General features: G+C 41.3%; 1 protein-coding gene across 1 annotated transcript in view; it reads right to left on the reverse strand.

Moving 5' to 3' along the window:
- LOC125447705 (transmembrane protein 87A-like) overlaps positions 1–12,736 on the reverse strand; it is a 66,840-nt gene that overhangs the window by 11,993 nt on the left and 42,111 nt on the right. Inside the window, exons 11-14 of the mRNA XM_059641011.1 lie at positions 11,147–11,240; positions 8,482–8,555; positions 2,731–2,837; positions 555–613 (exon numbers count right to left, since the gene is read on the reverse strand). Coding sequence (XP_059496994.1) covers positions 555–613; positions 2,731–2,837; positions 8,482–8,555; positions 11,147–11,240 — 334 coding nt within the window. The remainder of the gene's footprint in view (positions 1–554; positions 614–2,730; positions 2,838–8,481; positions 8,556–11,146; positions 11,241–12,736) is intronic.

The raw sequence follows: 12,736 nt of genomic DNA on the forward strand, positions 1-12,736 counted from the left end.
AAAAACTTCTTCACAGAAAAGGCTAACAAATTTGGAACTGGCCTAGGATGAACTGAAAATTTAAAAAGTTCTAGATCCTAGTTTATATTCATATTCTCATTTTACAGCTGGGACCTTGATTTATGGATGCCACCTCCAATTAAACAGCTCATCTTTAGCACCACATGACATTGAATCCCGTATTTGAATCATCAAGTGGGTTTGAACCCATAACGTTCAAATCAGAAGAGTGTATGCCACCAACTTAACGTCTCTGACAAACCAGTAGAACAGAAACACTTCTGAGGAGTGATGATACTTGTTCATTAAGACAATGGAATCAGGGAAAACAGACAGATATTTCTTAAGTACTATAGCTAGGTAAATGGTCCTGAAACATGATCCTTTCCTGAGTTAGCTGTGGTGGCCTGACGTATCATTAGCTAATGCGCACCATTAATAATTCATGCAGCCTAATAAATAGGCTTCCTGCCCTTTCTGGAGAACAAATCAGCCCAAAACACAAGGGAAGCTAACACTCACAACACAAACACTGCATTGTGCTATTTACTCACCGACTGACAGGCTGGAAGCCTGAACGTCATAGTCACCCAGATAATAAAAATCACTGAAGCTGGAGAAAGAACACAAACACTTGTGATGCAGTTACCATTAAAAACAACTTTCCATTTACATCAGGCCAAAGAGAAGTCAAACCAAAAGAAATGGGAGATCAAAGCTTCATGATTTGTCAGAAGACATGAATAACCTCAGAAAGCACACAGAACTTGTACATCACCATCTCCCTTTCTAACCTCTTGTCATAGTTGTGACCCTGAAGGGGTCCTTTCCAAGGTCTCAACTGGCTCATGAACTATTCCCCAAACTAATGGGTAGGTGGTTTATGTATTATGGCTCCCTACTAATGTTAACCTATAATCCAAGACTGTGAGGGAGCACAAACACTGCCAGAAGTGAAGCTTCATCTTCCAATTCTACAAGACAAAACCGCGATGCTGCTCGAGAAGCATTTTACTCTCAAACATATTCAGAAATAACAGGTTAGATGAGATTTCTGTTCTGAGCTAGTCTGCTGAGGATATGGTCTGTACATGGGCTGGGACAACATTTTAATACCCATTCTAAAATAAGCCACAATGGGTCCAATTCTGAAATCTAATCGGTAATTTATGGCTTGAACATGCAAGGCACGTTATAAACTGCAAGCTGACAATACAATTCTACTCTTATCCCATCCTCATACAAAAGACCTATAAATCTCTTCTACTTCATCAAATCACAGGTTACAACTTTTCAGGAAAAAAATGAGCATCAAATTTGACTACTTTTGGAAACAATTTAAGACAATCACTAGTAACACAATATGCTGGAATAGGAGAAATGGAAATCTCATGCTCACCATCTCCCCTCAAAGCACTTATCTTGGGACAGAGGGGTGTGACAGACCTCATCTGCCTCAATCATATTGTTTATCTGAGTTGATGAATATTGGTGGGGAGAGCTAGCAAGGATATTTCTGCAAGCAGCATTGCAGCCAAGATCAAGATTAGGGTTACAAACTATCCAGTTGGAATCTCCACATGGTATTCCGGAATAGAACTGTGGTTGACTACCTCCTCCAAGCCAAGATCACTGAGCCAATCCACTGATACACACGTGGAATGGGGATCAAGCTAAGATGCACGTCCGAGCCATGCAGCGTAAAACAAAATGAGTAGGAATAAGTTGCATGTCTTCTCAAACCTGCTGCACCAAACACAATCATTGCCTGCCCCATTTCATTCCCCATCTCTAATTTTTAGGACTTAAAAAAAACTCTGCCATAATGTATTCAACGACACATCCACAACGTTCTCCAACTTTTAACTGAAGTCCTAAACAATAGATCCTTATCCTGAGATTATGCTTCCATGATCTGGATTCCCCACAGAAAATATCTGTGTCTGCTCCAATAAGCCCTACAAAAATTGTGCATGTTTCAAATAAATTCCCTTCCTCCTAACCTCCACAGCACTGCCCTTAATCTCTCATTAAAAGACAATCCTACTATCTCACCAATCAACCTTGTGAACTCCCCCTGCCTTCAAGGGTAATACATTTGTAGATTTGGAGACCAAAACTGCACACAGTAATCCATGGTGTGATCTCACCAAAACCTCAACTGCTGCAAGTCTTCCTTGTTCTTGTAGTCTAGATCCTTGCAATAAAGGTCAACATACTATAACCAGCCCAATTCTTTATAACTTTATCTGCCACATAAAAGTGCACTCTGTGCAACGTTGGCAAGTTCCATGCTTTTTAAAAAGTCTGCATTTCAACCACTAATAACCAAAGCGAATAACTTCAGCTTTCCCAGATTATACCTCTATTTGTCACCTTGCTATCAAGTCACTTAACTACTTCATATCTCTTTGTAACATGTCCACACAAGGTACACTCCGATCTAGTTTTGCACTGTCAGCCATCTTAGCTACACTACTTTTGTTTTCTTAGATACTATCTAAAACATTAGATCAAAGCTTGATTCATAATGAGAACCAATCTGCCTGTAATTGCCAATATTAATTAACAGAACTGCACAACTGTTGTTGATAATTCAGGGCAGGGAGGTGGAAACCTGCATTTCAAGAAATTTAGTGCGGATCTATAAACATTGCTCTTCACGATTCCCACCCCACCCTGCTCCCAAACACCCACCATTTACATGTTGTGTAAGAACGGAAGACTCACCAAAAACAGCAAAGATTAAAGTATTGGTGAAGTGTCGGTACAATGAGAGCTTCACCAGTGCTCTTCGGAGTTTCAGTTGCTTCATTGTCTGTGACAGGCTCACGAAGATGTGTGGATGATCAAGGAAAATAATCCCTTTTACAAAGAAATTCTAAGTTGTTTTTGGTTAGGCGTGTCCCTCAGAGTTACAAAAACATTTGTGAACAGAATTTAACCTGCTTGCAATCAAACATGGCAAATCTATTAATGAAGAGCACTCATTTGTGAATCATTGCAGGAAAGACCTCGAAAGTTCAGAATGGAAAACCAATTCAGTATAAGTGACAACTTGCTAGTAGGGATAGGGGAAGCTAGGAGGATTTTTTTAAAAACTCCAGTGCTTTATGCTATTTCCAAAACATCAGGACCAAAAGGTGGAGAGTGAAAGAAAAGATTCCATTACATTAAGTGATGGTGATTCATAAAGTATAATCTTAAAAAACAGAAGGCAAGTATAGAGGGTTCCACTATAAAGTGGGACTTGTAACCATCAAATCGTAATTCTGAAAACATTGACAAAAATCACAACATTTAAACAGATAAAGGGAGTGGTACCACAGCAGCTAGATCTGGTGGGGAGAGGCTGGTGTGGGGGTGCATAATGAACAAAATGGTCTCTTCTCAGAGCAGTGTTTCTCTGAAGAATGGATTCCCAATTCCTGAACAGTTACTGAGGAAAAGTAGTACTGAAACGTAAAATTATGCAGTTTTCCTCAGACTCCCCTAAATGATACACAGAGCGACGCTTCAGCAAAGTGGCCACTAATTTACAGTGTGACCTCTAACTCAGCTGGGAATATTTCACAATATAGTTATGCCATTACTAAAATTATAATAGCACAAGCATTAAGAAAGTGCTTTCTTGGACTTTTGGGTGATTCAATGTGTAAGTACCATTTCAGCCTGCTGTATGCAACTGAAGGAATATTCAGGCCCATGCTGACCCAGAGGTTGGACAAAATAGCCTACAGCCAATGGGTGTGGGATGACTCCCAGTGAATCTCATCACTCAAATCTGTGAGAAACTGCTTTCTCTCTCCTTGTTATCCACCCTAGCTGCAGGGCAATCAAGATTAAGACTTTGCATTTCACCAAACTGGCTAAGTAGTTGTTTGCTGTTAAGCCACTTCACCAGGAAACCTGGGCTACTTTGGTCTCCAATCTCTGAACTGGAACAGTTTTTTTAAAATCCAAGATACATTGTCTACTATTTCAATCAAATTTGGTGAAGTACATTTGAAGGTACCAGGGTTAAGATCAAGGATAGATTTTTTTTGTAGTCTGGCAGGCAAGAGCAGTGCCTTGAAGCTGCCACTGCAGACTGAGTAATCTAATTGAACACCACATTTATCTGCAATGGCCTGTCACAATTTACATGGAAAATTGCTTCAAACTGTTGTTACAACAGGGTCCCCTCCAAACCCACCATGAAGAAAATACACACTCAGTTGGATTGAACAGTTAATAATTTAAACAGTACTGTAATGTGTGGAGCTGGAGGAACACAGCAGGCCAAACAGCACAGTAGCAGAGAAGTTGATGTTTTGGGTTGGGATCCTCCTTCTGAAGGAGGCTCCCGACCCAGAACATCAACTTCCCTGCTCCTCTGATGCTGCCTGGCCTGCTGTGTTCCTTCAGCTCCACACTGTTGTCTGAGACTCCTGTCTCCGGAGGGACAGTAAGAACTGCAATGTGTCCCTTTACATAGCACCCTTCAAAATCTTTGATAATTTGGAGGGATACATCAGAGACATAGAACTGTACAGCACAGACACAGACCCTTTGGTCCAATTCGTCCATGCCAAACAGACATCCTAAAATCATCTCAGCCCATTTGACAGCATGTGACCCAAATCCCCCTCACCTTCCTCTTTATGTATCCAGATGCCTTTTAAACATTGTAATAGCAGCCGCCTCCGTTTTTTTCTGGAAGTTCGCTCCATACAAGCACTACCCTCTGCGTGAAAAAGTTGCCCCTTTAGGTCCTTTTTAAAATATTCCCATCTCACCTTAAACGTATACTCTCTAGTTTTGAATTCCTCTACCCTGAGGAAAAGGAATTGGCTATTCACCCTATCCATGCACCTCATGATTTTATAAATCTCTATACAGTCAACCCTCAGCCCCTAACGCTCCAGGGGAAAAAATAGCCCCAGCCTCTCCCTATAACTCTAACCCTCCTACGCTGGCAACATTCTTGTAAATCTTTTCTGAATCCTTTCAAATCTAGAACATCGCCCCTATAGCAAGGAGGCCACAATTAAACACTGTATTCTAAAAGTGGTCTAACCAATATCCTGTACAGTTCTGGATGTGAGTTTGCTCGCTGAGCTGGAAGGTTCGTTTTCAGACGTTTCATCACCATTCTAGGTAACATCATCAGTGAGCCTCCAAAGCAGCACTGGTGTTATGTCCCACTTTCTATTTATCTGGTTAGGTTTCCTTGGGTTGGCGATGTCAAATCGTGTTCTTTTTCTCAGGGGATGGTAGATTGGCTCCAAATCAATGTGTTTGTTGATGGAGTTCCGGTTGGATGTGTTGTCCCAATCAAAGTGGTGTCCTTCCTTATCTGTATGTAAGGATACGAGTGATAGTGGGTCATGTTACCTAGATGAGGATGTTACCTAGAATGGTGACGAAACGTCTGAAAACGAACCTTCCAGCTCAGCAAGCAAACTCACATCCAGAACCTCAACCTGAGCTACAAATCTTCTCAAAACTCGCTATCCTGTACAGTCCCAATATGACACCCCAATTCCTATACTCAATGCACTGACCAATAAAGACAAGCACAACACACACCTTCTTCAACTATAGGTTTGAAAATACTCACGATCTGTCTGAAGAGAGTCTTTACATAGATTTTTGGACTTCATAAAGTATTAAAAGATTTGCCACTACACACAAGATAAATCTTCAATGCTTGTAGTTTTTTTGGGCTCTTGGCATTTAAGATGCTCTCAGAAAGAGCACTAAATTCTTGGAAAAAAGCCAAAATTACTTTTTTCTCTAGAAGGCTCAACATGGACTAGCCAAGCATCAGGCAACAACAGGATATCCACCAGCAGAAAGAAGAGTCAAGTAGAGCAAGGGAAATGGCAGTAAGCAGCACTACATCATCCGATTCTAACAAACAGAAAGACACACAGGGTACATAAAAGTTGGAGCAAAGGCATCACAAATCTCTCAGCAGGCAAAAATCTCTTTGGGAACAGCCAGGCTGAATGGAAAGTTGTCTCAGTTTTTCACTGCAGCTTAGCATTCGTCAAAAACCTCTGGGCGCTGCCACATAATTCAGCAATCTTCACAGAATCCCTGCAGTATGGAAACAGGCCCTTCAGCCCAACAAGTCCACACTGACCCTCAGAGCATCCCACCCAGACCCATCCCCATATAACCCTCCTCATCTACACATCCCTGAGCACTATGGAAAACTTAGCATGGCCAATTGACCCTGCCTGCACATCTTTAGACTGTGGGAGGAAACCAGAGTGCCCAGAGGAAAACCACACAGACACAGGGACGATGTGCAAACTCCAGACAGTAACCCAAGGGTAGAATCAAATCTGGGTCTCTGGCGCTGTGAGGGAGCAATGCTAACCACTGAGCCACTGTGCTGCCCCAATCTTGTGCTGGACGTGCCAACAAGATACAAGACTGATCTGCATTACTGTCACAGATTTGACCTTTTTAAAATTTGAAATCGGGTTTTTTTTTAAACTGACTCTGATGACCCACTGCAGTCTATGAGCTCTTCAATATCATTAAGCAAGGGAGTTCCAGAATTTTGACCCAGTGACACTGAAGGAACGGTAACAGATTTCCAAATCAGAATGGTGGATGAGTTGGAGGGGATGATGAGTGATGTTCTCATTTATCTACTGCACTTTCCTTTCTAATGGTAGTGGTTCTAGATGGTGTTGGGAAGGTGCTAATAAAGGAGCTTTGGTGAATATCTGCAGTGCATCTGGTAGATAATACAAGCTGCTGCTAATCTGCTGCAACTATTTTGCATACCCCCTTTAAGATTTACTGCTATCATTTGAGTGATACAAATATATGCAATTTTCAAGGTGGTCTGAGTAGAACTTCTTCCCTTATACTTAAGAGTTTACTTTCCTTTTGCAGATACTAGGTAAAGCCTATGATATGGTTAGAGTCAGGTACAGTTGAAGTGATTAGAGCCACACTGACTGGATTAGGTTAAGTCATTAGCTCAAGTGGAGGGTATGTATCAGTTTAGATATGTCAGACAAAAGACCCATTTCTGGCTGCAAGCTCTCTGAAATAAAACTTAGCATTCTGTTGACTACAACAGTACTGTAGATTTACTCAGTAAGCCAAGGTTTCTTCTCACTCCACCCTGGCTAAGCTATTTTACAGTTAGTAATTAAAATTTCACCTACCATTCTCTCCAATTTATTCAATCTGTTTCCTACTTCCCTTGACGCCAGCTCAAAATCAGCAGCACCTCATCATTTCACAGAAACAACACTCACCAATTTGCATAGATATTTCGAATGGATATCACTGCTAGAAATTTGAAACATTAATCCCCGTTGCACTCCATTCATCTTCACCTAACAGTGAATGCCCATGCCTCCTCTGTATGTGCAACACTGACATCTCACGGCCCGATGCCAGTGGCCCCTTCGCCCACCCATCCGCAGTCCCAACACGGACATCAATCCCAAAGCCACGTTTGAGATTCATACCCACGATCTGAAGTTAAGTATTAACCTTTCAAGTAAAGAGTTGATGAGTGAGTTTTGGAAATCCCTGCACTTTAGCAGTTTCTACAATGTAACTGGTATTCCATGCTATAGGATTCTTAAATGGAAACAGACCCTTCGGTCCAACTAGTCCACATCAATGATGTTCCCAAACTAAACTGCTCCCACTTGCCTGCATTTGGGCCACATCTCTCCAAACCTTTCTGCTGGCAACACCCTATCTTTTTGGAGAGGAAGGGTCAACTGGGTGAGACAAAGGCATGGATTTGGATTAATAAGCTTTGTACACTCAGGAAAGAAAGATCACATCTGAAGTGAGACAGAGCTTAAGCAAGTAGATGTTCAGGAAATTTGGAGGCAGTGTGTAGAGGCAAAAAGATTCATTTTGATGGCTTTTTTTAGCTCCGTCTGTAAGGTCTTTCTCAACAGGACAAACTGAAGTCTGGGATCAGGGACTCAGCACAAAAGGATGACATCACGGATAAATCAACTTCTTTGGCTGGTGTTAGCTACATATTTGACCATAACAGGTTACCTTCAGACAGAAGGTAAATATGGGAAATGTTTAAAAAACAAGTCAAGAAATAAATAATTAAAGTTAAGATACCAGGCTAGTTGATGCATTGTAACTGCATGACATGGATGCTCCATATACCGCTCACTGAAGTTCATTGATCATAGCTGTAGCAAGTGTTGGTTGCTTGAGGGACATTGCCTCAAAAGTTGATGAGCTGGAGTCTAAGCTTCAAACACTGAGGTGCATCAGTGACAGGGGGAGTTACCTAAATGCTGTGTTTCAGGAGGCAATCACACGCCTTAGATTAACTATCATTTCTGGCCAGAAGATCACATTGCACATATATAGACTGGAGTCTAAATAAATGGGCACATTTTCACCAGCCACCATATTGTGTCCAAAAGTCAACACTCATCAGAAACTAGTAAGAAACCCAAGGGAGGGGATGCGAGCAAAAAGGATATCCACCATACAATACAGGAGTCTATCAACGCAAGAGAAATCTCACAGATGGTCATGGCTGCCGTAGAGTGCTCCTATGGAGGAACATCATTCATTAAAATAACTAGCATATTAACATAATGAATCCTATATCATATACTGAACAAAATGCATTAGCTACTTTTCACTTCGAGAGAGAAGCAATGCTCTACCTCATACCAATAGGTTGTCAGATATTGCAGACAAACCTCCAAAGTCTCGCTGCAACAACAGGAAAGTACTGAAATGAAGTTTAGCACTTCTGTGTGACCTTGGAAGAGGCTAGTTAACACTGATGGAGGTTAACACATTGTATAGATAAACCTCTGTGATACACAGTATCAACTTTTACAGGTGGCAGGTTTCTAATTCTACCATAACCAAGATAAACACTTGGTGCTGCACAAAACTGCCAAGACACATTGTTGTTTAATTGGAGTTTGATATTGAAAATTACAAAATCCAGATTGAGTTACAAACAGCTCAAGTGCCCAAGAAATAAATAAAAGCAAAGGAACTGTGGATGCTCTAAATCAGGAACAAAAACAAAGTTGCTGGAAAGGCTCAGCAAGCCTGGCAGCATCTGTGGAAGGGAAAACAGAGTTAACGTTTTGAACCCGATACATTAACTGTTTTCTCCTCAGATGTTGCCAGGCCTGCTGAGCTTTTCCAGCAACTTTGTTTTTTGCCCCAAATAATGAAAAAAAAACTTAGTGTACAGCTGAAAGAGCTCCAGAGAAACAATAATCTGGGTCTGTATGCAGCAACAATACCATTATTCACCTCATAAATATTGTCCCTTCCAAATCCAAGTGCAGCACCTTAAAATTAATTGAATGTGGGTTATGCATGTTGCTAACTGCCCTACAGAAAGTGATGAGGAGATTTTCTTAGAGCTTCAGTAATTCAAATGATGAATGTGGTATGTCCAACCTGCACAGACACATACCGGAGGGGAGAATAGGTGGTGGTGTTCCTATGTACCTGATGCTTTTGCCCTCCTTGGTGGTGAAAATTACGGGCTTAGGAGGTGCTGTTGAAGGGGACTTGTCCCACAGTAGGATACACTACAGTATGTCATCAAGAGCATACTAGTTATTGCAGCATGCAAGATCCTGTGTCACCAGCTCTCCTCTACTGTCAAATTCAGCACTCATTAGTACAGCACAGGAACAGGCCCTTTGGCCCATCATGTCTGTGCTGACCACAATGCCATTCTAAACTAATCCCATTTGTCTGCACATTGCCTGCATTCCTCTATTCGCTGCCCATTCATGTCTCTCTACAAATGCCTCTTAAACTTTGTTAATGAATCTCCATCTACCACTTCCCCAGGGGCCAAAGAGTCCATGCTAAAAACTTTCCTCGCACATCTCCCTTAAATGTTTTCCCCCTCACATTCCGCCTATTATTTGATATTTCCACCCTAAGAAAAAGGCAGACTATTCACCCCATCAAGGCCTGTTATAATTTTATACACCTTTATCAGTTCACTCAATCTCCACTGTTCTATGAAAATCACAATTTTGTCCAACCTCTCATTACAGCTATTGCACTCCAATCTAGACAACATTCTGGTAAACCTCTCTTGCACCCTCAAAAGCCTCCACATCCATCCAGTTGTGTGGGGGGCAGAACTGCACGCAATACTCCAAATCTGGCCTAAGTTTCAAACAGCTGCAATACAATTTACCAACTTTTACAGTCAAGCCCTGACAAGCATGCCACAAACATCCCTTTACCACCATATACGCTTTTTTGCCACTTTCAGGGAGCCCGAGATCCCTCTGTTTATCAGTGTTCCCAAGGATCCTGATATTTACTGTAAACTTTCCTCCTGCATTTAACCTCCCAAAATGCATCACTTCACATATGTCCAGATTAAATGCTACCTGCCCTTTCGCCACCTAAGTTTCCATTTGACCTGTATCCTGTAGTATTCTTTGATATTCTTCCTCACTATCCACAGCTCCAACTTTTGTGACATCTGCAAACTTACTAACCAGACCACCTACATGGTCATCCAAATCATTGATATATTATAAACAATTGAGGTCCCAGCACTGATCCTTGTGGAAAACCACTGGTCACAGACCTCCTGTCAAAATAAAAACAACCACTCCCTCCACATCTACCGTGTGCATAGGGCGAGTGCACGTGCATGGGTGCACGCAGGATGTTGCGTGTGCGGCGTTTGGGGGATTTTTTTGAGGGGGGGGTCCGAGAATGGGGATGAGTGTGCACTTGTGGGGGTTGCAAGAGCAGTGAATGGGGTGGGATTGGTTCCTTGGGAAGATGATCATAATTTAGCACAGCTACTGCAAAGCACTAAACAGAAATCAAACATACTTCTTTTATAAAATGTAGCTTTGATATTGTCAGGAGCACAGTACTCAAATGGGGCCAATGGCAAGTTTCTTCTTCAGAGAAGCGTATAAATAGTCTGTCTCTGCTGAACCCAGAGCTACACACCACTGCAGGCTACAGATACCCTGAGCCAATTACATATCTGGCCTTGGAAAAGGATTGTCATTTGAAAAAGACAATTTTTGCTCTTGACCAGATCTCTGAAATAAGAGTCACACGAATCAACAAACGTGCTGAGGCTGCCAGAGCAAAACAATTCTAGTTCAGCAAATGTTCTTACCACAGCAACGCGTAGGACTCCCTCTACTGATGAAAATAACAGATACAGCAGGCCAATTCCAATGACTTGACTCGAAGTGGTTCCCAGCCTAGGTCTGTTTAAGAATGAGCATTTTTGTTTTAACAGCAGAAATGGCTTGCCTTCAGATTTTTTTAAAGAAACGTTCAACTGCTTTTGGACAGATTCCACTGCCTAGAAGAAGCCAATTGTCAGGAAGATGCAGCGAGGCTGAGGGGAACTAGCTACCACCTTGGAACCTACTCTTTCTGTTTGAGCTTAGACGCTCAATGTCAATTGTGACATAAGCAGGAGGTCAACACCCTCTGATAATTAAACCAAAACACAAGCCCCCAGACTGTTATGGCGGGATTAGAGGTTCTTTCTAATAATTAAACCCAAAACACCCAGAGAAGCTCACCTTGCTTTTATAATTTATTAAAAAGAGCAGTTAACTGAAAGAAAATCCCCAATATTTACATTATAAATAATAAGTAGCTATTTACTTATCCTTGACAGTGAATAAATTAACAGAATTACTAACAAACTGAACAATTCTCCCCCTTGACTACTATTTCCTAAATGAACTAAATTCATTTAGGTAATGATGTGCTGTTCAATAAACACTAGTCCCACTTACATAAATCCAAGGAATAAGAAAATAAATTAAAAGTCTCTCAAAGTCTACACGCCTTTCTTCTGTTGTTCTCAAATCAAACACCTTTCTCTCACTGATCTGGCTGTCAGGGATGTTTTCTCTGAAGTCTTCTGACAGGTTGCCAGCTAGAAATGCTGTGGTACCTTTTATGGTTAGATTTTGCTTTCTTAGAGAGCTTAGCGAATTCTTGACAGAGCTAATAAAATGTGAGGCTGGATGAACACAGCAGTCCAGCCTCACATTTTATTATCTTGGAATCTCCAGCATCTGCAGTTCCCATTATCTCTTGACAGAGCTAGATGCTTATTTCGCAGATGGCCGTTTGAAGATCAGGGTGAGAGCAAAAAACCCTCTCCCTGCAGGCCTCGAGTGATATCAATTTTCTCACAATAGCATAGCTTTGACAATCTTGGAACAATCAGATTTAAATTCAAGTGGCTTTCAATCACTAAGTGCTTGGTTTCAATTAGTTAGCTGATTCCAGCTAGCTGCCAAAATGTCAAAACAAGCCTCAAGTTTCCAATCACACAGCCAATTGATACGCAAGCTTAGAAAAGTACTTCACCTCTTAAGAAACCATGCACTCTTCCTTATTTTTCACTAACAAATTCTAGCTTCCTATCTCTCACTTCATGATTACTCTACGCAACTTTGTAATAATTAGCTGTCTGAAAGAGTTGGCATCTTAGTGACTATGCCAACCTGAGGACCTCAAAGCACAAAGCAAGCACTTCACCCAATTCTGTTAAAATTACCATTAAAAAACCTTAATTATTGACCATTTCTCTCACAATAAAGGGTCCTTGGTGTGAATACTTCTGTATTTTGTACTCTTGTAGATTTCCAGTGTCTGCAGTATTGTAATTTATACAAAGCAGTCCTCACCTGCTCTTCTCCATAAATAGTGGTGCTAGAATCAGTGCATCCACCTGAAC

The sequence above is a fragment of the Stegostoma tigrinum genome, chromosome 39 (assembly GCF_030684315.1).
Source record: "Stegostoma tigrinum isolate sSteTig4 chromosome 39, sSteTig4.hap1, whole genome shotgun sequence".
Classification (NCBI taxonomy): Eukaryota; Metazoa; Chordata; class Chondrichthyes; order Orectolobiformes; family Stegostomatidae; genus Stegostoma; species Stegostoma tigrinum.